Raw genomic sequence first — 26421 nt, 5'->3', positions numbered from 1 at the left:
CCAAAGCAAACATGCATACTAGCAAGGAATTTCTCATTCAGAAACAATTCTAACACACAATAAGCATGGGATTTAAAATTCCACAGCTAGGTCAGTCTCTTATTTGTTCCCTTTAGCATCCATTCTCTTTGTAAGAGCTAATTGTTTAAACAGAACTAAAAATCACTCAATAAATAACAGTTCTCTAAATGCTTCAATGAAGCTGTAGCACAGCCTGCATTATCTTACATTTCATCATTGTCCTATAAAGAATAGAGAGAGCTCAGACAAGATTAATGGTTTTTATATATCAGAAGCAATTAGGTAATACGTTATGTCATAAAATATGAATAACATTTACTTGGCTCCAAATCAGTCTCTTCAGTGGCTGTACTTTTCTTTAGACTAAGAACAAAGAGCCCCATAGAAATAAACACGCAGTTCTTATTACACAATGCCCTATAACTGATAGGGGAAAGTAACGGTTCACTGAAGTTTAGCATGAGGAATTGGGAGTTAGAAGATGAGCTATAATCCCAACTCATTGTGACAATCTAAGCAAATTCCTTCATGTCTCTGTGCTTCAAACTGTCCACCAGTAAACTGCAATAATTACCTTCCTTCCTAAAGCATTACAAGCACTGAATGAAAAACTTTTAAAATACTGTATCACATGGAAATGTTTTTTGCATCATTTTTACTAAAATAACAGAAGACAGAGTGATCACAGCTAGTCAGTGCTATCTCAGCAGGATTTGTGCACAAGCTTCTCAGTGCTTTAGTCATGGTTCTGCTTTAGAAGTCATTGACTTCTTCAGCAGACCTCATCCTGCACACCTGGAATAGCCTTGCAAAAAGAACGATGCCAAGATAACTACTTAGTTGCGTCATGAAGATGATAAATTCTGTTACTGAATGTTGGTCTTTTTCTCTTAGGTAACAAATCTGAATGAAATTCAGCAAATTCAGAAACTGCTGCTCTTGGCACATTATAGCACATACAAGAAGCTTGTAAATAAGAAAGTGCTCCAAAAAGTCCTACCAGTTTAAATACCCTCTTTCTCCCAAAAATGATGGCAAATAAAGTACACCACAATTTAATAGTTCCATCTGTGTAAAAGAAAACTTCCACGGGCATGTTGGCAATTCCCTGAAACAAGTTTAAACATAAGATTCACAGGAGGAAAGCACTCTACAGTATGTCTTACCTTCAGTAAAAAAATACGACCTTGTCCCATCTTGTCTAACATAAAAGTTTTCTCCAAGTTTGCTGCCAGATTTAAACCTGAGCATTGCATGATCATACAGTCCATAGTCTCTGAACAAGACACACTTGCCTGGTTTTAATACCTGTCACATAACGTATATATGCTTTAATAAGGTAAATTGATTTAGCCATATATATGTATTTATTCGTATACACATACAGACACATAATTAAGACAAGGTATCCTAACACATTCAATACAGAAGTGATATAGATATATATATATATATATATATATATAATTCATTCTCTGTGCAACAAAAAAGTTGTATATAAACTGTTCCCCATAAACAGTAGACTACAAATAGTTTTAAGATACCTTTTTGGGTGCTGATCAGCTAAATAAGCTTTTTGCAACATCTTCAAATACAGAGGAAAGAAGAAAATACACAGTTTAACAATAAAAATTAAGTCCTACCAGGGCATTTTCTTTGTTGGATAGTATACAGTCTGGCACATGATTTTGCTTAACGATTAAAAATAAAATTTAGAATACAATGACATTTCTTTTTTCATGTAAGAAAGAAAAATGTTGCAATATAGTAAGAAATAAAAAAGGAACAATTTCAGGAAAATGGATTGCAGGTTTGCGGGATTTTTTAATTCCTCTTTCGCAAAGAAATCAAGCCATAAAGAGTTTAAAATTTAGAAATACATGGTCATTGGCCATGCTGACTTTAGACATGTGATGCATGCAAGTTTCCTACCTCATCAAATACCAGCTGTATTTGTTAGAGGAGAAAAGGAGTACTTGCCACTTGCAAATCTGTGCAAAAACCTACAAGCGAGTTAAATGAGCCAGGCATCTCCACTGAGAAAACAGTAATTAGCTTTTTCATGTGCACGAGCTAAGAGCCAACCCTGACTTTGGAAAACAGCTGGAGATATACCAAGAAATCTAACATTCCCTTTTGAAAATACTAATGATAAAACAAACAAGAAATCTCATAATATAAACCCCCAAATATAAACCCCCAAATACACACATATGCATAAATAAAAAATATGTTGACTATTTCCCTCTGCAGTTAATATATGACATCTTGGGGAAATTCAAAACAATCACAATTCAGATTGTTTAAACCACCCTCTGGATGGCCCTATCCTAGTCTATCAATTAACAAAGGCAGCCTAGGGAGATGAGTCTCTCTAGATTAATGCTGATCTCTGAAAATCTGACTTCTAAATCACCACAGATCAAGCATTTTTAATAATAACAATAGCATCCTAACTGCAAGTCACTGTATCCTCTGGAAGTCAATTTTGGTTCACTGTCATTCACACCTCATCAACACAGACACCTCTCCAATCCATAAACATTAGTTGTAGCATACAACCTAGGAGACCAAATCGCAGGTTCAAAATACCTTTTTGTTGATGGCATGCATTAGGCCAGAATCCAAACCACCTCACAATACCAAGAGAGAAAAAAAAAACATTTAAAAACATATTTTAGTCCCGTATACTAGGTGAACTAACTAAATACATTCATGGAATATTGTATTAAAGATCACCATTACAAGAGGGGTTATATTCTCAGAAAAAAATTGTACTTTCAAGCTGAAAAGAAGGAAAGGGCTTTAAAGGCTGTAAAATCAGCTAGTTTTACCTTGTAAATGTTCTTTAAGACAAGATGCATTTTGTCAGGATGAATGGCAGAAAGCACAAATATAAGTGTGACAACATCCACAGAATCTGCTGGTATGTTTTCTAGAATATCATCTTTGGTAAGATCACACTGGAACACTTTACATCTTTCCGTACTGTATAAGGCGTTTTTCTAGGGAAATGAGAAGAGTATGCTTTCACTGAAAATTAGAGGCATTTGTTATTGCAGAACAGTAAAAAGCTTGTGAAACTAATCAGTAGAGTGACACAAAATATGGTGGCAAAAGAACATTAACTTCCAACAGGTGACTAATGCAATCAGAAATTCTTTGCTGCATACTACAATAGTGAAACTACAACTACTAGAATAGTCTGTTCTCAGGAATTTGAGAAGGAATGTGCATTAAGACAGTTCAGAAAACATACCATTTCTGTTCTACCGCTGCTTCTACTCTTTAAAAATACAGAAATATTATTAAAAGAAATCCTGCATTACAAGGTGATCAAAGTACATCTCGTGAGCTACAAGCATACTGTAAACAGTTTGGGTCCATGGCACATAACCTGCAGCCAGGCTGTTCTAGCCCACAGTTTTGCTTGGTAAAAGGAAACCTGGTCTGGGCAAGAAGGAAGATCAGCAAGAGCTGTGGAAGCAGACACCATTAAGTCATCCAAAACCCAGGGTACACGCTCATCCCAGCCTCATCTTGCAGTGTAGCTGTGGCATCCCAGAGAGCTGCTGTCCTCTCCTGTTTGCCACATGTATTTCTTCTCATCTTTCCCATGAGATATGCAGTATGTGTCTTGTGGCTCTTGGTCACAAGTGTCCCACAAGAGAATGCTTTCACGTAACAGATATATAGAAATTTACCTGTGATTACAAACTTAATAAACAAGGAGACTTTTAAAGCCCCAAGCCCCCACGAGCCTTGCTGGAACACACTAACTTTGGACTGCAGTACCACTTACCTATGAATAAGTATAAACATACCCATTTCTAATCAGGCTACAAATTTCCGTAACAATAACTTTCACGACCCTGTTTTCAAGATTCTCTTTCGGACTCCCTCTGCCCCACAAACATCAAGAGCAAGCTTCCATCCCAAACAAATTTTGCTTGTACTATACAGTCAGCAGAGACATAGTAGCACTCCCAAAAAACAGTCTTCACAAATCATTCAAGTAAAGTAATATAAATATATTACCATAATATTATAATTTGACATTGAAAAACTAGGTCTTGAGCAATGATTCGGCTTCTTGCATAGGAGCTCCACTGGAATGGATCAGTCTCCATTTTTTGGCAAAAGCTATTCTACCCTTCTTACAAAAAGGAAGGCAAGAGAAGTCTGTCATTCCAGTCATCTGTAATTTCAGAAGCTTCTAAAGACACTCTAAAAGAAGTTCCAGATATCTCACCAACCTTCACATACTCAACAGCTCTAGGAGAGAAATCACAGGCGTATGCAAAAATATTCAGATCTTCTTCTAAGAGTGGAAACAAGCAGTTCCCAACCCCACAACCTGCTTCCAGAATGGTCAGTTTCTGATCTGCAAACTGGGGAGGAAGAAATCCAAGATAAAGCACATCATTTTTGTTTTCCTCATGATATAAGCAGAGACACTGTTCAATCAGCATTTTAAAAGCTATATCAATTTTAATTACCACTGATTTAAAAACAAAAGTAGGCATCCACTGGATAATCTGATACTACAAAAAAGAAATCTTGATTTCTGGAAAATTACAAATCTTTTTAGAATATATTAATATTTCTTTAGTCATCTACCCCTTAAGTAATCAACAGATTGTTGTACTATTTCTGTCTTGTCTTTCGTTCAGCTATAATGAACAACAGATGCATCTGGCTATTCCCCTTAATGATGTTTTGCAATTAGCCTGTAATTCTGGATGCTTTTCTTTAAAGCAGTGTTCTGAAGTGCACCAACTTGCATCTCAAAATGTCACATCACAGAGAGACAAGTTGTCTATTTAGGACACAAAACAAATATTCCAGATTTCGTTCTTAGTATCCAATACGGGTCAATTACAAACTGAAACTGAACTGATGCATTTGATTCTGAGGAGGTATCTTTGATATTAAGAGAAATTACACAGACCACTGCAAACTTAACATGTGACAGTTCTTACACTAATGGCTTTGTTATAAGTATTATTAAATCATTTGAAAACAATCAATCCCGCCTTTTACAGTGGAAGTGTATAGATCTCACCTCCCGACATGCTTTTAACTCCTGAAACTCTCTGGTTGTCCAATGTCTGTCTTTGAAGAAGTTGGTGCTGTTTCTTTTGTAAAATAGATCCCAGTTCTTCTGCGCCTCTTTCTCCAGTTTCAGTTGTTTGAACTCAGACACCAAAACCTGATCTTTTGCCAGTCTCTCAACTTCTTCTGGGCTAAGGATTCTTGCACTATGGCCTTTTTTTTGGAAAGCATTGTCTTCAATAGATGTTGTTATTATACTTAAGCAATTGGCTGATGTGTTTTCTTGGGACATCTTAGATTCTGTCACACAAATATGAATGCCAAAGACCCAAGGGTGATTTTTTTTCTTTAGTGTATGTTCCCATCACTTAACCTAGGTAAAATAACCAAGGATCTAGAAGCAGAAGAAAAAATGAGAATGAGTTACAGTACGCACTTATTGTGATTTTACGGTGATCTGTCCTACCTGATGGACTGCAATACCACTGGATTTCTCTTAATTTCAGAAATCCTCCATCCAATCTAACAACTGCATGTGACATCATACTGATATCAAAATTAAAAAAAGATACTTAAAAGAGTCTGCTGGTCTTCCCTCTGCATCCTAGAAAGCTACCTGACAAAAGAAAGATGGTGCAGCTCTAAGCTTATGTTCACTAAAACTGACTTTTAAAGGAAAACAAGGGCTTTGTTTCTTGTTAACCCCAGTTAGAACACCTCAGAAAAATCGCAAGTGAAAAACAGATGACATCTAAAGGTCCCATTAAAGTTGATGAAACAAACTGTATTCATGTTAGCATTTCTCCTTCCTGCTCTCCTCTCCGTAAGAAAACATCAGCATTTATAACACCATGTCACTCAAACAAGAGAGCAATACCAGTACTGTGGCCAAAATGCCCATAGCCAGCCTGTGTCAGCATTCCTTCCACCGCCTCCTCCTGAGGATCCATGCCAGTTTTAACAATCACAGGTGGCTTTATTTTCAGAAGTTAACAAAAATGGAGCAATGAAAAGAGTTCTTCGTAGGCTGGGAAGGGATCCAAATCTTTCCTCTGATGTTAAACTAGTTCTGACCCCTGCCTTGCCACAAGCATCCAGATCCTGGATGATGGCACATGTGAATTAAATCCTGCATGGCCCAGTAACTCCCAGGGAAGCCCAGGTAGCCAAAATGTGCCACTTGAGTATGTCAGTGCCCAGAACCAGCCATTGGTGTCATTTTACCAAAACGGAAAGGAGAAAAACCCACCCTAAAGCAAAAAAAGAGTGGTACTTCACTTACGTATTTTACCTTACATGATACAAACATGGACATATAATACAAATACGTGCAAATGAAATGAAGAACTGTCAACATTTTGTCCAGCTTCAGAGGAGACAGACAGCCCCTTTTTCCTTCAAAAACAACGGAAAAGTTTACAGAGAAGAGGGTCCCTCGAAAGAAAGTCTCCTCAAGAAGAGTATATCGTCAAAAAAAGCTTAATCAGCAAAATTTCTATTACATGCCTGGCACGCTAGAAAAAGATCAACGTTTACATTTCTTCGTAGGACAAGCTAGGAAAAAAAAAAAAAAAAAGGCCAAGCTAGTCCTTTCACCGACCCATCTGCGCTCAGAAATCGCTACGGTGGGAAGCCACAGCACCCCGATAACCGGATTTTTCACAGCCCATGTTTAGGCTAAGGAGCCTTTTAAAGGTGTCTAATCCAGCCCTAAGACCGCAAACAGGTAATACCTCTGTGCAAGCCCGCGGACCTGCCACCGGGAAACCGGCTTCCCGCCGAGAGCTGCTCCCTCAGAGGGGTCGGGGTCGGGGCCGCCACCGCCGCGCCGCGTATCCCGGCGGGGAAGGCCCCTCCTGCCCTGCCCCCAGGAGGGCGGGGAGCGCCGGGCTCCCACCTCTCCTCCGAGGGACGCCCCTTCGGGGACCCGCGGCCCCTCCGCGGGCACAGCAGCCCCTGCTCGGTCCAGGGCCCCCGCCTCGCCTCACCTCGTCCCGCCGTACCCGCCGCCGGCGGCCCCGGAGCACTTTCCCGGCTGCACTCGGCCCCCGGAAGGGCGCCGGGCGGCAGCGCACGGAGGAGAGGAAGGGACCGGCCGGGCCGGGAGGGGAGGGGAGGGGACGGGACGGGACTGGGGACATGAACGGCTCGGCGAGCACGCCGCTGGACAAGGAGGAGCACCCGCTGCAGCTGGGCGAGAGCTTCGAGCGGCGGCCCAAGGCCTCCTTCCACACGATCCGCTGTGAGCGCCATCCCCTCTTCTTCCCGGCGGGGCCCGCCGCGGCAGCCCCTTCCTCCCCCCTCTCTCCCCGGTTCACCGCGTCCCGTCCCCCTGCCGCCTGCCCCGGCGGCGCTTCTCCTTCTGCCGCACACTCCGCTCCTACCGGCGAGCGCCCTCTCCTCGGACCCCTTCCCGCCAAGCGGCCCCGGGGCGGGGAGCAGTACCTGCCCGGCGCCCCGCCATCCTCGCCAAGGTTTCCTCCCGGGGTGCCGCCGCGGCTTCTTACTTGCTAAGGGCCGCCCCCTCCCCGCAGGCTGGCGGGGGCCTCCGACCCGCCACGACGAAGCCTTCCTCTTGCCCTGGCCGCCGCTGTTCCTCACCGCCTCCTCCTTCGCGCCGCACCCCCAGAGCTTCGTCCCCCCTCGGCGCCCCTCTCCCCCCTTTCCCTCCCGCCCCCCTCGGCGCCCCTCTCCCTTGTTTCCCGCTCCCTCGGCGCCCATCTTCCCCCCCCAGCCCACGCCCACGGGTGTTTTCCCCGCAGAGGTGTCCCACCCCGGCGAGTAGCCTGAGGGGAGACGGGGAGGGTGGGTGACGGCCGAGAGCGCTCGTAGGAAGGAGGTTCGAGCGAGGCAGGCCAGGGAGGACGAACAGCTTATGAAGTTTTTCGTGAAACGTCCGTGGATCGCTTAGGAGCACGAAACGATCCCCTCCGTGAGGGGGTGGCTTGCCATTTTATTTTATTTTTTTTTTATGGCAGTTGCAGGACAGGTCACCACAGGCCCCGGCCTGGCGGGAGTGCCTGGAGAAGAGTGCGTCTGGTTGGCAGCCCAAGCGCCCACAGTTTGATTTTTAACTGGTTATTTTCACGATGAGGCAACGTGTAAACCCAGCAGCCCCATCGCTGGCTGTCCCAACTCCAGCCAGCTGTAATAAGTCACTTCCAGGAAAGCAAGCAGAAATGACTCAAACGCATATGGTACTGCCTAATAAGCGTAAGATAAAACCTGAGGTAGGATCTCGAGCAGTTTCGAAGTTTTCAAATAATTGGAAGAGTATGTGGGTTTTTTAAAGACACCAGATGTTATTCCAACTGCTCTATTTAGCATTGGGTACATTTAATTTAATATTAGAAGATTGTTTTGAAGGGGACCTCACTGTATCTCTGTACTTGAATTCTGTGGATAAGAAGTTGCTTTTTCTTCCCCTAAATGAGTCCAGGATTTAAAATAAGTAGTAAATCACCAACAGTAAATGAAACTAATACTAAATATATTTCAGTAGCTTTCTATTAAGGTGGGGAATTTATACAGTTAACAGTAGGATTTTTTGTTTTATGATGCATAATCCTAGGCCCCGTCTCATGGCCTGTATTCATACACTACGAGTAAGTAATTTCGGTGATATTAGTCACCCAAGCGTGACTTGAAAGAACAACTTTCTAGATTGAGCTGTTACTCAAGCAGATGGTCAATGGTTGAGGCAAAGCTATTTTGCTCAATAGTAAAATCTGTCTAGTGGATTAACACTTAAATTTTGTGTCTTTCATCCCTCTGGTTATACATAATTCCACCATGCTAAAAAATACCATACCACATGTTTGGTACATTTAACTGTTTATACATAACACTGAACAGTTTTATCCAGCACTAATGTATTAGCAAATCTCCATTTATAAATCAAAATTTTAAAATAGCCCAACTATCAAATGAATGAGGTTGTCTGATAATGTATGAATTAAACCCAAGCCATATCCGGATAGAAATATACTAGATTTCTAGAACTGAAAGTGCTTCAACAATCAATTTCTTAAGGGATTGCAAAGCCAAAGCTCTTCAGACTATAACTGAAAGAATGAAGTTTTATTTCAGAAGAGCTTTCTGTGTGCTTTATTTTCCTTCCATGACTTTCCAGTGAGATCTCTTAATTTCCTGGTTATACATTTTTTTTTTTCCTAACTGTGGATCTGAAATGATTTATCTGGGATCGAAGCATTATATTGTTCCCGTAATCCTCTTCAGAGAAACTACAATAAGAGGATTTTGTAGGCTAAATTTGTTTCGGCCTTCTTAAAATATTTCATTCCTTTCCGTAATGTTTATGAAATACTGTACTGAAAAACTGAATTATCCCTGGAAAACACATCTTAAAAACATTTGACTTTTGGAAAAAGGACTGTGGGTGGGTACATTTGGAGGGACATATGTGCACCTGATCTACAGCAAGATTAGCCAAGCATGCACACTTAGTAAGCTAACCAAATGAAAACAATTTGTTGAGTGTTTGTTTAGAGTAACTATATTTTGCTGATGCCGAAGAAAGAAGTGTGATAGTGATACTCCTTTTAATTTAGTGACTGCGCTGTTGAAACTCTTGATCCCTTTTTGGCAAAGACGCTGGCTCTTGTACAGCTGGTTTGTTTTATTTCGCAAGCTTGCACATAAAGTAGGTGGGAAACAATAGCTAGAAATAGATTGCTTGGATGAAAATGAAGGGTATGATTTGGTCTGGCAGTTAAGGCATGAGGATTAAGTCAAGTGTGCCTGATTCTGTTTGTTGTGCTGTCAAAGTAAAACTCAATTGGACATTAACATCCTCTTAATGACAATTTATTACAAGCTGGGGTTTTGGTTTTTTTCTGCAAATGTGCTTTTCATAGTAGAATTATATTTTTAATTTGTTCTGAGATATTAATTTCTTAACTAATGCAGTAATTAAAAGCCTTGATCGTGAATATAATTGCACCTCTTTGTATCCAGAGATGCTAGAATTGAATGGGGGCTTATTTTAAAAATAAACAAAGCAAATCAACCTATATCTGTCTGATCTTACTTCACTTTGTCTAAATCCTCTGTCAAAATATTACAGGTTCTGATACTTTTTTCTGGTTTTTATGGCTCATCAGCACAACAAAATAATGAGGGGAAAATACTTTTAAGTTAAAGTGCTCTTAGTTCAAATAAATACACTAAAGAAGTACCTTGTTTGGGGACAAAGCATCCTATACAGTGCAGCAAAAATACTTGAAACTAGGGTTAGTTTAAAGCTATTACAGTGTCTCACCTTAGTCATGCTTTCCATCCACAGTGTCTTTGGACTAGCATGGAGCCTGCTGAAGTAAGATCAGCACCTCTTTTTTTTTCCCTCATAAGTGAGATCTGAGGTCCCCTCTACCTTTGAGGAGGTATCGTGGAGACAAGATGGCTGTTAAATAGCCAGAAATATCAGTAAGGCTAAGTAAGTTGGTATCACTAAATTAGTCTTTGTCACAGAGAGAGTCCTCAGGTTTGGAATTGGCAGGAGCCGCACAGAGCCATGAGTCTTGAAGTTGATAATCTTTTGAGATGCATGGTACAGTTTTACACTTGCCTGCGAAATTGTCATTCAGAGTCGGGTTTGGAGAAGTCTGCTTTTGGTTTTCAAACAGAAGTTCTAGAACCTTACTTCCATTTTAAAAAGGACGTTTAGAATCTGGTACCGTCATATCACTGGGGCACTGAGCATAGACTCATTGTACTGGTGCGTTATTCCACCCCCGCTGTAAACACTAGCATGTATTTTAGCATTCCCTATAATCACAGTGAATGTGCAGTGACGCTTTGCAGGGCAGGATGACGCTTCTGAAGGCTCTAAGAAATGTAATCACAATTGTTTTCCTCTTTAGATGATTTTAAGCCAGCATCGATTGATACATCTTGTGAGGGGGAACTCCAAGTGGGTAAAGGAGATGATGTAACAATCACTTTACCACATATTCCAGTAAGTTTGTTATATATGTGTCCTTGTTTACTCTCCAACAAATTTGCAATGTAGTTAGTCTAACGTAAATGTTATTTTCACTTTCATCTTTGTTAATAGAAGTGGGTACAATATTTGAGCAGCCAGACTTGTAGTGTGTTACCTTAGGGAAGGACTGTACAATTGAATCTTTGTAAAGGGTTATATTTGTAAGGTTGCAGTCTGTTCTTCTGATTCCTTCCTTCCTACTCTTCCTTGAATAACAAGAAGACTTTTACTATTAGCTGATGCTCTATACCTGGTTTCCATCCATTTTTAGTGCTATGGCTTAATGAAGAAAGGCAGAGTAATTTGGGCTTTAGTCAAGATTTGATGCTCAGAAGCCACAGGTAGGCCTGTAAGCATATTCTTCCCATTACTAAACCATGTACAGATAGCATAGAGGGTTCCCTACCTTCAGCTTTATCAGTAGAAGCAAGAGGGTGGTTCTGGTAAGTGACAATGAAATTGTTTCCCATCCACTTCCTCCTCAAATTATGCCGTAAAGCTCTACGGTGTGAGGATGACGGTCAACCAGCAATAAAACAAGTGATCAAACTGTTTATAGGTGCAGCTGTTTTGTAATTGAAAGTTCAGTGGTTTTCTTACCAAAGCAAACGAAGCTGCTTGCATGCTGGAACTGGATTTGTTTATTAGCTGAAGCTAATGCTATGTGTCAAGCTGATAAGCCAGAATTCACAGACATCAATGGGTTTGGTGGTTGCAGGGGGGCACCAGTCAGTTTGGAAGCTGTGTGTCAGATCTTTTTGGTATTGTTTATTCTAGCATGTTGGTGTTTTTAATTGGTAGGTGATGGTATATGATAATTCTTACTGAATGAGGCTTTAGCCTGTTTCCCCCCTGCTCCTGTTTTTTATATGGCTTTGGTCCCCTTTAGGGCTGCAGGAGGTCACATACTGGTTTTTGTCTATAAAAAATGATGAGCATGGTAGTGCTATTTGAGAGCAGGTAATATGATTAACAGCAGTGGCATTCATCTTGGATTGACTGGAAACAATGTTGTTCATTCATCTTTTGTGTCGAACAGCATCACTTGTAATGTCCCTTTCCAAATCTCTGTACTGATGAGTTTAATTTGATTGTCTTCCCATGAGTATGAACAGCTTTAACCTTACAATATGCTTCGGAGGCTTAGGTAGCTAACTGCACTGAATGCAGCCATCATGCATATGTTGTTCCAGGGCAGTGCTGCCTGTGTTCCAGACAAAGAGCTGGAAAACACTGAGCATACTGGAAGAGTGAGAAGTTTTGAGATCGTTTCATCCTGACAAGATTTGCTGAATTTCTTGGATCCTGCTTTGGTTCTCAGTTGCCCAACAACTGGATAGGATTCAGATTCTAAGTAGTTTTTTGAAATTGCCTCGTCCCTGAGGATATCTCTGATAATTTGTTCAGTGGAGATATTTTGGTGTCCCTTGCTGCTTGGATAAATTGAAGTACTATTTTTACATGCAGATTTAGTGGATTTAATATAGCATAAACAGTCTTGGTTGGGGAAGTGAAGAATTTCTGTTTGTTAAAAAACCCTCATGCATGAAAACAAATTGATTAAATGTCAATTGTTTCACCTACCCCCTTCTTCTATGCTGTAATCAGCAGAATCTGTAAGCCAGTGTTATTTAGGCAGTAACATAAAACCTAAACATTTAATTTTAAGTAGAAGGGTGGGACTGTTGATTTGCTTAACCAGGGTTCCATTTCTGCTTATTTTTTTAGCCAAAATCACAGTCTTTGCTGAGTTAGGAGGCTTCTGGGTAGCAGAATTACAGCCAACAAACTTTGATCAATTTTCATTAAATTTGTGCATTATACGTTTCCTGACTTAGTTGTCAATGAGTAGGATTTGACTTGCTTTTTATTCTCTTAAATGTTGCTTTCCTCTCTTAAATGTAGGAGTGATAAAAATGTAACATGCCTTTGAAGACTAGACTTTCTTGAGACATCTTTTCTGAATCATATCTGTATCTCTTACTGTTATCTTTGTTGGGAATTCAGATTTTTCACCCTTACTGTTCCAAAGCCATTTAAAATTCAAACGTACTCTATTTATTAGCAATTTGGAGAATAGGATTTGTATTCTGAGTGGTTAAAATATGATTGTTCATTTTTGCTACTCAGAATAAAACATAGAAGAGTGCATTTTTTTTCGTTTTCTCCCTGATTTTGTTGCTTTCTTACAGCATGTGGAAAGGTGCACATGAATAAACTTCTTTTTTTTTTTTTTAATTTCTTTTGTACAATAGCTATACATTACAGAGAAGTCTGAGAAGGTTTCATAGCTGAGAACATATTTCTGGATATCCCCTTTGAGTAACATGTCCTTTTTTGACATGGCCAAGTGTGTGTCCATGCTGCTGTGTGCAGGTGGGCCATAGATTCTGCCTCCTGTAACCCCAAAACCAAGGGTATGAGCCAGCCTGTATGTGGATGCGGTACAGCTCAGCATAATCTCAGTAGTGTCAGTTAGCCAGCATGCACCACCACAAGTTTCTCTTTATTGGTTCTCAGCCTAAGCCATTAGACTTTTATGGCTCTATGCAGCGTTTTGTGGACTTGGGCACTTTCTGGAAGGCGTCAAAATACCCCATTTGCTTTTGAGAAGACATTTAGCTATAGTTGCATGGCATCTATGTGTTAATCTGACTTTGAAGAAGGCAGCTGTTACTTTGTGACAGTTCCTTGTAATCCACTATGAAAATACTGCCTTTATTTCTATATATTTAAAAAAAAAGCGGTTTATTTTTCAATTGACCACATATTTCTTTAGGCAAAAGTTCTGCTACACAAATAATTAGAATGTTATTTCTTGTCCAAACCCAAACAGAAACGTCAAGAAGATTTCTGACACTTGTCAGGGCCAGCTATGCAAATTCAGTTATGTTACCATTTAGGGAATGAGAACTGTAAATAATGGCAACCATGGAGAAGATGTTTTGTCACTGCAGAGACACTTAAAATGATGAAAGGCATAATGATGCTATGAGGAAACATCTGATCTACTGCATACAACTGGTTTTTGCCCTTTTCATGAATTAACATATTCTGTAGGAACTAAACATTAACTGCTTAGCCTCTTGGTCAGAACAATACATATATTCATTTCTCTTAGTGTTTATAAACTACTGGGTAGGGGAATATAACCAAACAACTGTGTGCTCTTTCTTTGATACCGGGGTTCAACTCCACCAATGACTGTGTTTAAAGGAAATAAAAGGCCATATCAGAAGGACTGACCAAACAACTGTGTGCTCTTTCTTTGATACCAGGGTTCAACTCCACCAATGACTGTGTTTAAAGGAAATAAAAGGCCATATCAGAAGGACTGTGTGCTTATTATCAATCATGACACTGGGGAATATGTGCTGGAAAAACTTAGTAGCAGCATTCAAGTCAAGAAAACAAGGTAAAGCTGGGGACAGGGCTGTTGATAGGATTAATTCTTGCTGAAGTTTCTTCTTCAGACTGTCTTCTGAACAAGAGCTCAATTTTCTTTTATTTTGGAGTGATGTTTAATTACTAAGCCTTGTGGGCTTTATATGGCCAATTATCTTGTCTAAAAATGCAAATAGGAGTTTGAATCCAAGAGTAAAGAATTTGTAAATTTTCCACTGCTGAAAGGACATAATTATAGTTTGCAATGAAACACCTCTGATGATTTGAAGCTTCGGAAGCTGGCTGAAGGATGAGATGTGTTTCAGGAATCTCTGCTTAGCTGAAAAAGACCATGGAAATATTAGGCTGTCAAAATGATTGTTGGACTTTCTAGGTTTGTTCCCTACAGCTTCCTGTGGGAGTCATGACCTTTAATAACATAGTCTTAGGGAACAAAAAACACTCATCCCTGTATTGGATCAGGGATATATAAAGTGGAACACAAGTCCAAAACCTCCAGCTGGGGGCGGGGGGGAGCTGTAGAAATAATGGTTATGAGGTTTTGCCTGGAAGAATTACTGAGGCCAGAAATCCTGTCTGACCCAATATTCTTACTTCACTGCACAAATGCTACAAAGTGTGCAGTTGGAACATTTTTAGTAGTCTTGCTGCTCTGCAAGTACCTGAAGTCTCTGGATCATGTTCTTTCAGCATCACTGGACCACAAGTTATTGGGATGTAAAGAGAAAGCAGTTATTCAAATGTCTTGTGAAGAAGAATCTCTGAAATAATTTTACAAGATTTACATTTGAAAAGAAAAAAAAAGAAAACACACTTTATTGCAGCGTAGAACTTTTAGCTGCTAAAACTACTAGTAATGTGGGTTACAGCTCATCAGCAGTTGGCTGGAAGTTTGCCAAGAACACCGTCAGTTACAGGTAAATGGACTGTAACACTCCTTTGAATCAGTGATGTGAAAATTCATCCTTGTAGCATTCATCTTGTCCAGTGGATATGAGCATGTCATGGATGAGATTTGAATTCCCAGTTTAAGTTCTGCTGGACTTTGTCCAGGTGAAGCTTAAGTCAGAAAGGAGCAAAGCAGTGCAGGAGGGCTTTGGTTCTGTGAGGTGGTGGATCCACTGAGTTTTGGCTCTGGTGAGGTGAAAAATACTTCAACTTTTCTCAAGTAGAGTCAGGGTGGTACAAGACTGGGGATCCCTGTTTTGAGGAATAGTGCTTTGCAAAGTCATTAGTTTTCTAGATCAGAAGTGTCTTCTTTTTTTTCATGGCTACTTTAATGACCTCTTGACACTCTGTGGGAGCAGAGGTTTTAGTGTTAATGTCCTGATGACATTCACGGGAGAATAATTGCACTTATTCTACATAAAACCTTCTGTAGTTCTAAGAGCGTAGTTAATACTGGAAACAATCTTTTGCTTTCACCTTTCACTTCATACAGTGAGTGTATTCCCAAATCCTCACTTCTGTTGTAAATGGCTGTGTAACCTGTGTTAATGTGGTAGCTAATAGCTGTATTTCAGTGATGAACGAAGAAGTAGTTCTGTGCTTAATTTTTGAGGGTACATCTACAATTCAATGAGGCACAGAGATACCTGAGTTAGTGCTAAATGTACTAGCTCAGATACCAGAAGTGGTTTAGGTGAAGCCCCAGGAAGTTCCACATGGGCTGGTTTAACTTGTTTCTTAGTGGGATTAGCTCACAGGGACAAAGTGTCACACTGCTGAGCTGGGACCCTCCTAGAACTGAAACTGAGCCCTAATAGCCATATAAGCTGCTTTTATGCTACACTACATAAACCCATACCCCAAAAGGCTTTGGTGTTATGCTATAAATAAACCAGATGCTTTAACGTCACTATGGTGTACAACAGAGGGACCTGAATAAGTATTTTGTTTGGGGTTTTTTTTCTGCCAAGGATATTGACTGTCCTACAATCTAAATCGCATCATTGATTCAGTAAAAGGAAGAAATACCTGATTTGAATTGAACAGCTAGGCATAGCGTTATTCTGGAGACGATTTCCCACTAAGGAAACCGCTTAAACTATTTTTAAGGGATAATAGCAAATGAATGAAAAACAGGAATTAAATGCTTGCATGCTGTATTTAGCAGTAAGAATGATTGCTCTAGGCAGGTTGACCTCTAAGAGAGTTCAGTTTGAGATGATTTAATTGCAAGTGAGAAAATTCTTTTGCTGTGATTGTTTTAAGCAGGATTTTGTTATGAGTGGATTTTTATCATGTAGATACTGTAAATTACTATGATTGCTTATTCTTTTTTAAAAATACAAATACTAATTGCTAAATTAAAGCCTTCATTGTTCTTCAAGTAGAGAATTTGGCACCACTGAACCACATCTGGATTTGAAAATACATTTTGTAAGGGTGTTGCAGTCTAGTTGTCTATGCTTATTTGTTACTGAAAGCAAGTGTTGCATATAGAAAGCTGTAATTCACTGTTTAACTTTATAAAACAAAGTAGAGATCTGTACAAAAGGAATTCACAGATGATGCATTAGTGCAAGGATATTGAAAAAGCTGAACATAGTTGCACAGTACCACTGAATGTCTCTGGTTGTTTTTGCAGAGCAGAGGGCAGCAGTAAGATCCAAGCCCGAATAGAGCAACAGTCTGCCCGAGCATCTCAGCCTCCTTCACAGTTCAGAGCCCCAACCAAGCCAGCAGTTGGACCTAAAACTTCTCCTTTGAAAGATAATCCTTCACCTGAGCCTCAGCTGGATGACATTAAGAGAGGTAAAGAAGGGTTTGTAGTTCCCTGAGTTTGGTTGGTTTTGTCCGTCTTCTTTAGAATAAAAGCTATGACTGTGCAATTTATAAAAATGTTAGAATGTTCAGGGAGTAAAAGATGGTACTTGACAGCTGATTTGTCATCTTTATATCTTGTTTTAATCTTAGTGAATTATTTATTCTTTTCTGCCAGCATAGATATTTATACTGCAGTCTTCTCTGGTATGAGAGAACTTCCTCTTTCTGGATAATTTTCTCTCTTCCAAACTATTTTTCTGTTCTGAAAAGAAGACAAAATAAGCGTGAATTCAGAAACCTGTAGCTGAGCACTAGATGAGCTGAATGGGTGTCTTAGGCAACAACAGCAATAACAACAAAAGCTAATGGTCCAAGATCTAGTTGTGCAATCAAGTAACTTGGACGAAAGTTATTCCTGCACTGAGTAAGGTTGGAGCCACTTGCCAGTGAGATGGAAAGGCTGGGTGGCTGTGTTCCCATCACAGGACCTGGAGCTTGTGCTGTGCCCAGTAATGCTAGTAGGGGAGGGATGAGAAAGTGAACAACCCTGCAGCTTCCCCTTTACCACAGCTACTCCTCTGCAGCTTTGATCACATCTGCTGTATAGTTGCTATACTTCTATTAAAGTACCTTGAAGGGATGACTAGCTCAAATCAGTCTCCTGCTCAAACAACGCTTTGTCTCAGTGTTTCACTGTGGGCAGGGTGCACTTTCTTTGCCCATGTCCTTCCTTTCATACTACTGTGATATCTGGTTTTGCTGTGGATAACACAGTCAGAATGAGGAAGACTTTAAATTTAAATTTTTATTTGGTTCTCTTGTGTTTCTTGTATGGCACCAGACACAATTATTTTATTTTAAGATTGTTCTTTCTGTCTAGTATTTTTTTTCTGGGTCTCTTTTTCTTTTTCTTTCTCTTTTTTTTTTTTTTTTTTTCCTCTGTCCCATGTAGCTATTTTTGCCTGTAGACTTAGCCTATGTTAATTGCCCAGACTATGTTAATTACTTAGCAGGGTATTTTTTCAGTTTATGGTAATCACTAGGTGACATTTTTACTGCTAAGCTATCTGTGTGTTTGCATAGGTGCTGACTGGTCTCACTCTTTGGCAGCAGTAGTATTTTCAATACCTGGACGCTGGTCAGCAGACAGAATCAACGTCTGAGAGTCTGTTAGCTACAGTTCCCTTAACTGCATTGCCATTTTTATTTTCTGTGTAATAGGTAAGGAGAAAGATAACAGGTGATATATCAATTTAAAAATTGAATCAGTTGTGAATTTTAAATGTCTGTTATTGTAGTGTGTAATAAGTTAACCATTGGGGCACTCTTTTGTATACATACAGCAATTTGTAAAGGTCGTGTTATAGGAAAATAATTACTTTTGTCTGGTGTGACATCTATTCTACAAAGACCATTTCTAGTGGTCTAAAACATAAGTCACATTATTCAGAACTGTCCTGATCATCTTTTATTGGAAAATAACCTGTAGAGTTTTGTTTCCAAAATCAAGCAAAAGAACACCTGACTTGTACTAAAAATAGGACTTCAAGTTGGCGTTTTATAGGGAGAGTTGTTCAAGGCCCAAAAAGAGCGCAAATACCTGGACAGCTGGTTTTTTGCTTACAGTATATGCTCTTTATAACTTTTGTCCAGCATTGATTATCTAGAGCATCAGCATTACTAAACCATTTATATCATAAGAACCTACTTGGGAAAGGTAGAACTAAAATGGCATCATTCTACAATGAAAATAATTAATAAAACTTAATTGTAAAAGCTGTGAGAGAGTCTTCAGTCCTGTTACCTTCCCTTAATGTGTCTTTTTATGAACAAGGACTTGTAAGTTCTGAAGAGACTGTGTTTTTTCCATTCAAACATAGCTTTCCTTTTGGGTGAAGTACCTCCTTTGTACAAAAGATAAACATAAAGCTGAAATTCTGTGTTTCTTCTTTAATGGACACAGCACAGAACTTACAATCCCCAAAGGAGGTGGTTGAAAGGATCTCTGGCGCTATGACGCTCTCTTGCTCTCAGTGTGCCTTACTTAAGTGTATGGTAAGACACATAGCCCTTGTGATGTTTAACAATAGTTTTAAGGTAACCTCAATGCAGGTTTCTGCTTTCCCCTGGTACCCTGAGCTGTGCATTCCCACAGCTCCCCTTACAGATGAGCTGGGAAGCAAACTTTCAGGTAGGTCAGTTCTCTGTCCCATTACACAGCTGTCCAAACAACAGCGCCTGAGGACAGAGTCAGAGCATGTGGGAGTTGAACCAGTCCTTCCTTCATGCAGAGGGGCCTTTGGGAGGCTGTGTCTAGGGTCCTGCATCAGAGGAATCTTTTCCCCTGCAAGCTTTTATATTGTCCTCCTGCCTGAAGGGAGCAGAAGAGAGGATAAGAGCTTGTTCTTTTGAGTACTTGGCTACATCTGATAATGTTTCATTAAGTGGTGCACATTTGTACACATATACCACAATAGAGCCATTTATGTGCATGAAATAATCAGTGTTTATCAGACATGTTTGACCACAACAGAAATGTTTTCAATAACATTGACATAATTACAGCATGCCATACTTGAAAAAAAACCCACAGAAACATATTTCTGGTTTGGAGGTGGTAAATTCAGTGCTTAAAAATCTGAGCAGATCTTGTTTACCTAAAATGCAGCTGTAGCATGTAAGAATTATGCCATAGCACTGTTTGTCTCTCAAGAACACCTCAATCAAATTTTTTGCACTTCAGTGTAAAATCCTGCCTCTTCTAGCTGCCATCTCTGCATGCTCAAAGTGCCAGTATCAAGTTGATTTCTCTCCACCTTGCATACCATTATTAACAGTAAGCATTCTGCTATAGGCATACAACCTTATCCTCCTTAAAGCTGAATGACTTTATTTCCAAAAGTCCCTGGTATACTTGCAGCCCAAGGTTAGGGCTTTAGTTAAAAATTCTGCATAGCCTATTGGAATTGCAAGAAGAAGTAAGAACCCTTAGATGTGATTATGGAAAGACATTAGGGCATTTGATATGGAATATATACAGAAGACAGCCCTGTTCAGAAAGGCTGTTCTGTTTGTATAATAATTTCTGACCCTGAATTTTTTTTTTTGCTCTAAAAACTGCATTGACTGCCAGTGTAAAACAGTAAGCCATTTTGTTTTCTTGAAAGAAAGCCTACAGTTGTAACATGAACAGTGCAAAAGTTAAGGTTCCCCTAGCAATATAAGCCTTTTCAGATGATGTAGACACAATTAAGGCAAGTGTTCAAAACTATACTATATGGAAAGCTTTTTTAAAAGTAAATGCTGCACATCCTAACTCTTGTTGTCTTTTAAACCTTAAAGGTGCATCAACATGAGGCATTTGATACTATGGTGCAAAAAGATCTAGGAAAGGTCTGACTTTTGTTGTTCAGATTAGCATATATGTACATATATACACACACAACTATTTTGATTGGAGTCACAGCAAGGAAAGGTTTAGCCAAGGCTTCAGTACCTATAACTGCACTAAGCATAACGGGCAAATAGAAAAATGCAAAATTGGACAATTTTAAAGCAGACATGTTTTTCCTACAAGGCTTTGGTGTCACCATTGGCTTAGCCACCATCTTTGACAGTGTGACACAAGGGTTTTGAATAGACTTGCTTAGTGGTCCTGCTGGAGTTCTGCCTGACAGACTTTTAGCAATGCAGCAGCTACCATAACATTACTGAAAACAATTCCTTTTTTCTCATCTGCACAGATGAGATATTTAGATTTCTGGGCTCAAGAGACAAGAGAGACCTGAGAGGAAGCTGACAGCCTGTAATTCAAAAGCTGACTAGAAGATGGTTTCAGACTGTTTCCACTGGTGACCACAGTCACTGATAAAACCGTTAATTCCCAGTCCTTGAAGCTTGTGATATTGGTGCTGTTTTGCTTTTCCTGCTTGTATTCAGCATAGTGGGCCTTACCACTTCTTCCAAGGCATTCTCCCTTTCCCTCCTCATAACCAAACCTCTTTTATGGGCTCTTAGTTTTCTGCTTCCCCAACAGAAAACCCTCACATTTCAATCTGACGCTAATCTCTAATTCTGTTTAAAATTAGCCAGGCTAATCTTCCTTTACCATTCGTCAGACTGTATCACTTCCTTCAGTTATTTCCTTGCCTACTGTATCAAGTTCAAACCTCTTGTTTAGATTTTTTTTTTTTCCCCCTAGATTTCTGGAGTGCTTTTCTTGTTGCAACTTTTCCCTTTCACCACCAATGCCTCTTAGATTGCTTCACCTTCTTCACGCTATTTTATATGCTGCTTTCTGGTCTGCTGTGTTCTTCTCAGCCCATGTGCCAACACTCCTCCATTTCAGCCATAGGCTCTCTAGCTCTGTAAGCATACATGTGCAGTTCTCAGACACTTGTCCTTTATTAGACTTGTTGATTGTGCTTGCTACAATCCAAGATATTCTAACAATGTATTATTATCATCGCTATAACTTAAAACTAACAACTTCATCACTAGAAGTATATGGAAATTTTACATCATTAAGCTAGGGGAAAAAAAAGTTTAAATCTTGGAATTTTAAAGGGAAAGAACCCTTATTCCTGTTTACCTTTCCTTTAGCTTTCACTTATGAATTTCTTAGCCTTGAAGACAGGGAACATTTACAATACGAAATCCTCAGTATGGGTAGGCTGAGAACAATGATCTTACAAGTGCTCATTTGTCTGTGTATCACACTCCAGGTGTGAAATGGATTTTTAAAGCCTGCAAGACTGCGTTGGGAAGGAGTAAGGGAGAAAGACATTACAGTACAAAGTAATATCTTCTGTTGGCCTAATCATATATTCTTCCTCCCTCTTCCAATGGTCTGTTACGCTATGTCTTCAAGATGAAAAAGTAAGTTTTACCTGGCGTACTGATTAAGTAGAGAGGACACAGGCAGTCTCATCTGGGATCTAGATTTAGGAAGTAAGTTGGAGGACTATCCTTAAATAGCCTCACCTCTGATTCAGTATAACTATAGCATTTGAAATTGACCTCTGAACTTTGAAATGGAAAAATAGCAGTTTTAAAACTAGCAAAAGAAAACTTAGTTTCTCAAACCAATACATGCTGAGCTAGAGGAACTCTCTCCAGCAAATAATGTGGAGGCTGAAAACTTAGCTGTTACTCTGTAGTGTTAAGCAGCTCAAGGAAAGTGGGTCTTATTAAAAAAGGGAAGAGTTCCAGTCGTTCAGACTTAGTCCTTGCAGGGGCTGAAGACAAGAAGCATTAAAATTGTGCCATTTTTACATAAAGGAAAGACTTGTTTTACATGATCTGGCTATGCTGTAACACAAGAATGATGTCCCCAGTTGAGGAGCTGGGGTTCATCTCACTCTGACACACATCTGACCTAAGGTGAATTACTCCTGGCATCAGTTCTCCATTTGTCAGGCAGAGATGATAATACCTCATCTCTCCCTTCTTTCATTCTTCTCCCTTTAGCTTGTGACTTCTCCAGGGCAAGCACTGAGTTCTAACCCTGTGGGTATAGAACTGATAGTACAACAAAAGCCTGAATTTTGAGGGTTTCACATCGTATGCTCAACGTATTTGTGAATATTGTTGTCTCATGGAAACCTGCCTAGGTGAACTGAGTCATTAGATACTCGACTTTGTAGGTGGATACAAAAGAATTGTCCTCTGATAGTGTTCAGGCCACTTACAATTATGACAAATTTAACAATATGGTATGATTTGGGGTGACTTAACAGCTGTTTAGTAACCAGTTTTTCAGCCAACACTAGCTGTTGCTAATGTGGCTGTCATGGTGCTGTCATGGTATTCCAGTGTTGCTTTGCACTGGCAACCCTGAAGTGGGGTGTGTCTGACTTGAATAACTTCCCAGTTTCAGAGTAGTCTCTCCATTTTCCTGGCTACTTGTAAACTCTATAGCAGATTAAGGTATTATTACCACTCCCCAACATGTGAATATTCTCAGCTGCCCCACTGCAAAGTTATGTGATATCATCCATCTGCTCCTAAAGTTTGTTTAAAATTAGTTGTGTGACTTTGCACTGGGGCAGTTTCATACATTATCTGAAATCAAGGCAGTTTCTGTTGTGATTATGTGCCTATGCTCCCCTCCCCCCTTTTTGTGTTTTCCAAAAGCTTAAAAGTCATATCTAACAATTTCGATTCCTCCATGTTAAGATGCTTTTAAAAAATGGGCTGGCTGTTGGTCTGTAAAACTCAATCAGGAAATGCACTTACTTTGTATGTAGAGCATATAACCTGTTGAAAATAATGAAGCAGGACATGCTTTGAGGAGTGTAAAGTTTATAAATAATAGTAGTGGAAGTGAAGGCTTGATAATACTAACCTATGCTATGCTGTTGCTTCATTAAATTTAGCTACAACAACTAAGTAAAAAAAGTTTTCAGAATTTTTTGTTTTTCCTTCCTGGTCTGTCTCTTTCATGTGAGATATTTTGATATGATAAATTATTCTTGACAAAACTATTGCATTTTCACATTCTTTTCCAAAATTCCATGGGGCCCTGTTTATGGTTTCAACCTGATGAATGTCCTTTTATTTCAGAGCTGAGAGCAGAGGTTGAAATTATTGAGCAGATGAGCAGCAGCAGTGGAAGCAGCTCATCAGATTCAGAAAGCTCATCTGGGAGTGAAGATGAAAGCTCCAGCAGTGAGGGGGAAGAGCCAGCACATGTTTCCCCTTCCCAGCCACCACACCAGCAGTATAACAACAGGAATGCTGTTGCTAATGGCACCAGCAGGCCACAAGGAAGCAATCAGCTCATGAATACGCTCAGTAAGTAAAGGCTTGTGTCTTATTGCTGTGGGAAGCTACTTGAGACCACTCATTTCCTTAGCATGTTAGGCTAACTCCATGAAGTGCTGTTTGCCAAATAGTAATCGCAGGGAGTTGCACTGGCTGAAATATGTGGGCAGGTTTTTTGAACAGAGAGCTGAGACCTGTCTGAAGGTGTGGAGATTGCTTCAGTTTGGTCCAGAGCACCTGTGGGCATCAGTGCAGTGGCCCCCATTGACTGTGCTGAGCCTTGATTCAGGCCTCCAGGTGAAACGAGTGGGTCGAAAAGTATCGGTGTGGGAGGATCTAGTGCACCAGAGGATGGGAATCATTTTAATGTGAAAACACAGATTAGACATAAATAGCGGTGTTGTCACGTGCGTCAGTTAAAGGTCTACAAAGAATTGTGAATGGCACAAGGCTGTCCTGTGGTCATAAATGCACAGTCTCTGTGGTCTTCATTATTAGTGGTATTGCTTTGTCAGAGTATTTATACTGTATTGGTCTCAGCTGCATTTTTGCAAATAGCACATTTTGAAGGGAAATTTAAAGTGCCATGTATTCAGTTAAAATATTACAGCTGTGTCATTTGCAAGCATTGAACCAATACAGACTCACTCCACCCTTTAAAAAGTGTAAAAAACATTTTTAAAGGATAGTTTTGTCCCATGAGACTCTTCTGGGGAGATGGTGTACATCTGTGTTGCTCCTTCCTTATGCTAGATCAGGTGTATTCTAACTCAGTGGAGTTAAAATACTGCATTTACAAGAAACTAGAACTTAGTTACCAGAAATTGTTCTTAATTCCTCCTGAGGCATGTTTGCGTACATCTCTTGGCACCCACACATAGGGAACTGGTGGGGTTTAAATACAGATAAATGTAGGGTTTCCTGCTTCAAGAAGATAAGTATATTGTACAGACAATACTGAAAAGGCCTGCTGAAAAACTGGAGAGGCCTGTCAGTCTTCCTGTCAGTAGCGAACGTCCAAGTGAAATCCAAAGTTCAACGAAGTCAGTAGGACTCCTTCCATTTCCCTGTTTCTGGTTGTGAGCTGCCTCTTCCCTGCTTCTCCTGGGCCACAACAACAATACTGCATAGGTCATTGAATGTCAAGAAGCCTCTGACTCCAGAAGACTTTGGGAACTGGTAGGGTAGCTCCTTTTTTTCAGGCAGTGATTTTTGCCTTTGGATTTAAAGTCCTTTCGGCAAGGATTAATATGTCCTTGAGCATTCAAATCACTGGTGACCATCTACATGGGTAGAATCACCCCTAACCCAAGTTCTTGTTTCATAAAAGGGGAGAGGAGATGAAGAAATCCAGGGCATAGCTGTTGCATAGCTGCTTGGGGCAGCTGTTTGGGGCAGGGCCATGGAAGAATGCTGGAAGAGCTAGGTTCAGTTACCAGAACACAGGCATGATTCTTGCTCCCTTTTATCCCCTTTACCTCACCAAATCACAAGCGCTCTGCAAAACAGGGTCTGAGACTGTAGGTTTTATCCATATCCTGGCCTTCTTTTGTCTGATCTCTCTTTGCAATTTGGAGGGGGGCCTTCACTGTCACAGCATGTCAGCTTAGTTCAGCTGATAGCCTTGAGTTGCAATGGCTTTAAGAATCCTTTTGGTTTATTGACATGTAGAGGCCTTGCATTGGCTACCCAAATGGCCTTAAAACAAAAAAATCTATTTTAAAGGGGCCGAGAAAGCCAGGGAATTCCCCAGTGCCTTGTCCCAGAGCCATATACAGGAGCTTGACTGGGTGGAGGCTGTGGAATGCCTTCCACAGCTGCTAGCGTGGGGAATGCTTTCTCCAACCAGGGAGCAGCTTTGGTGGCTGTGGAGCCAAGGACATTCGGTTTGGCCTGGATCCGACTGTGTATTAGCCCCATGAAGCTCTTAATGTTCTTGGGCATGCATGAAGAGCAGTTCCATTAAATGACAGATGATTGTATTCATTTCTTGCGTTATTCTTATTTAAATCTTCCAGTGTAAATGTGACTGTTCTTTGGTTTGATTGCCATGAAATGTGAATTAACGCCTACTCACTTGTTGTGTTTTGTTTTTCTGTTTTCCATAGGAAATGACTTGCAGTTGAGTGAGTCTGGGAGTGACAGTGATGACTAGAGGCTGAGCTTTTGCTATTTCTGTTACATATACATGAAGAACTAATTTACCTTGAAGTGATCCTATTGCTTATGAAGAGGAGCTGGCACAGAGATAGTTCCCTGTGTGGAATTTTAATACAAGAAGTGCATAGCCCTACAAAATAGCATATGTTGAGGGCTGGTTTACTTTGTGAATTCAGTGTATATTTTGTGTATATTCTTATTCTTTTAAAGCTTTAAATAGATATGTACAGTGGATAAGCCAA

At 40.2% G+C, this 26421-nt stretch overlaps 2 protein-coding genes across 3 annotated transcripts in view; one reads left to right on the top strand and one right to left on the bottom strand.

Moving 5' to 3' along the window:
* METTL6 (methyltransferase 6, methylcytidine) overlaps positions 1 to 7686 on the bottom strand; it is a 12272-nt gene extending 4586 nt beyond the window's left edge. The window contains exons 1-5 of one of the 2 annotated variants that reach the window (XM_049817312.1): positions 7522 to 7686; positions 5087 to 5470; positions 4278 to 4412; positions 2856 to 3026; positions 1188 to 1329 (exon numbers count right to left, since the gene is read on the bottom strand). In XM_049817312.1, the coding sequence (XP_049673269.1) occupies positions 1188 to 1329; positions 2856 to 3026; positions 4278 to 4412; positions 5087 to 5368 (730 nt within the window). In that variant the 5' untranslated portion in view covers positions 5369 to 5470; positions 7522 to 7686. Of the gene's footprint in view, positions 1 to 1187; positions 1330 to 2855; positions 3027 to 4277; positions 4413 to 5086; positions 5471 to 7064; positions 7121 to 7521 lie in introns of those variants that run through there. The other variant, XM_049817311.1, reaches the window with a different exon arrangement.
* Positions 7184 to 26421, top strand: EAF1 (ELL associated factor 1). The gene is made up of 6 exons (XM_049817313.1): positions 7184 to 7318; positions 10959 to 11053; positions 14359 to 14495; positions 17076 to 17242; positions 23819 to 24049; positions 26128 to 26421. Exons 1-6 carry the CDS (start codon positions 7216 to 7218, stop codon positions 26172 to 26174), a joined length of 780 nt encoding a protein of 259 aa, XP_049673270.1. The 5' UTR covers positions 7184 to 7215; the 3' UTR covers positions 26175 to 26421.

Source organism: Accipiter gentilis, chromosome 14 (assembly GCF_929443795.1).
Source record: "Accipiter gentilis chromosome 14, bAccGen1.1, whole genome shotgun sequence".
NCBI lineage: Eukaryota > Metazoa > Chordata > Aves > Accipitriformes > Accipitridae > Astur > Astur gentilis.
The sequence above is the reverse complement of the archived record's forward strand: the minus strand, read 5'-3'. Positions and strand labels throughout refer to the sequence as shown.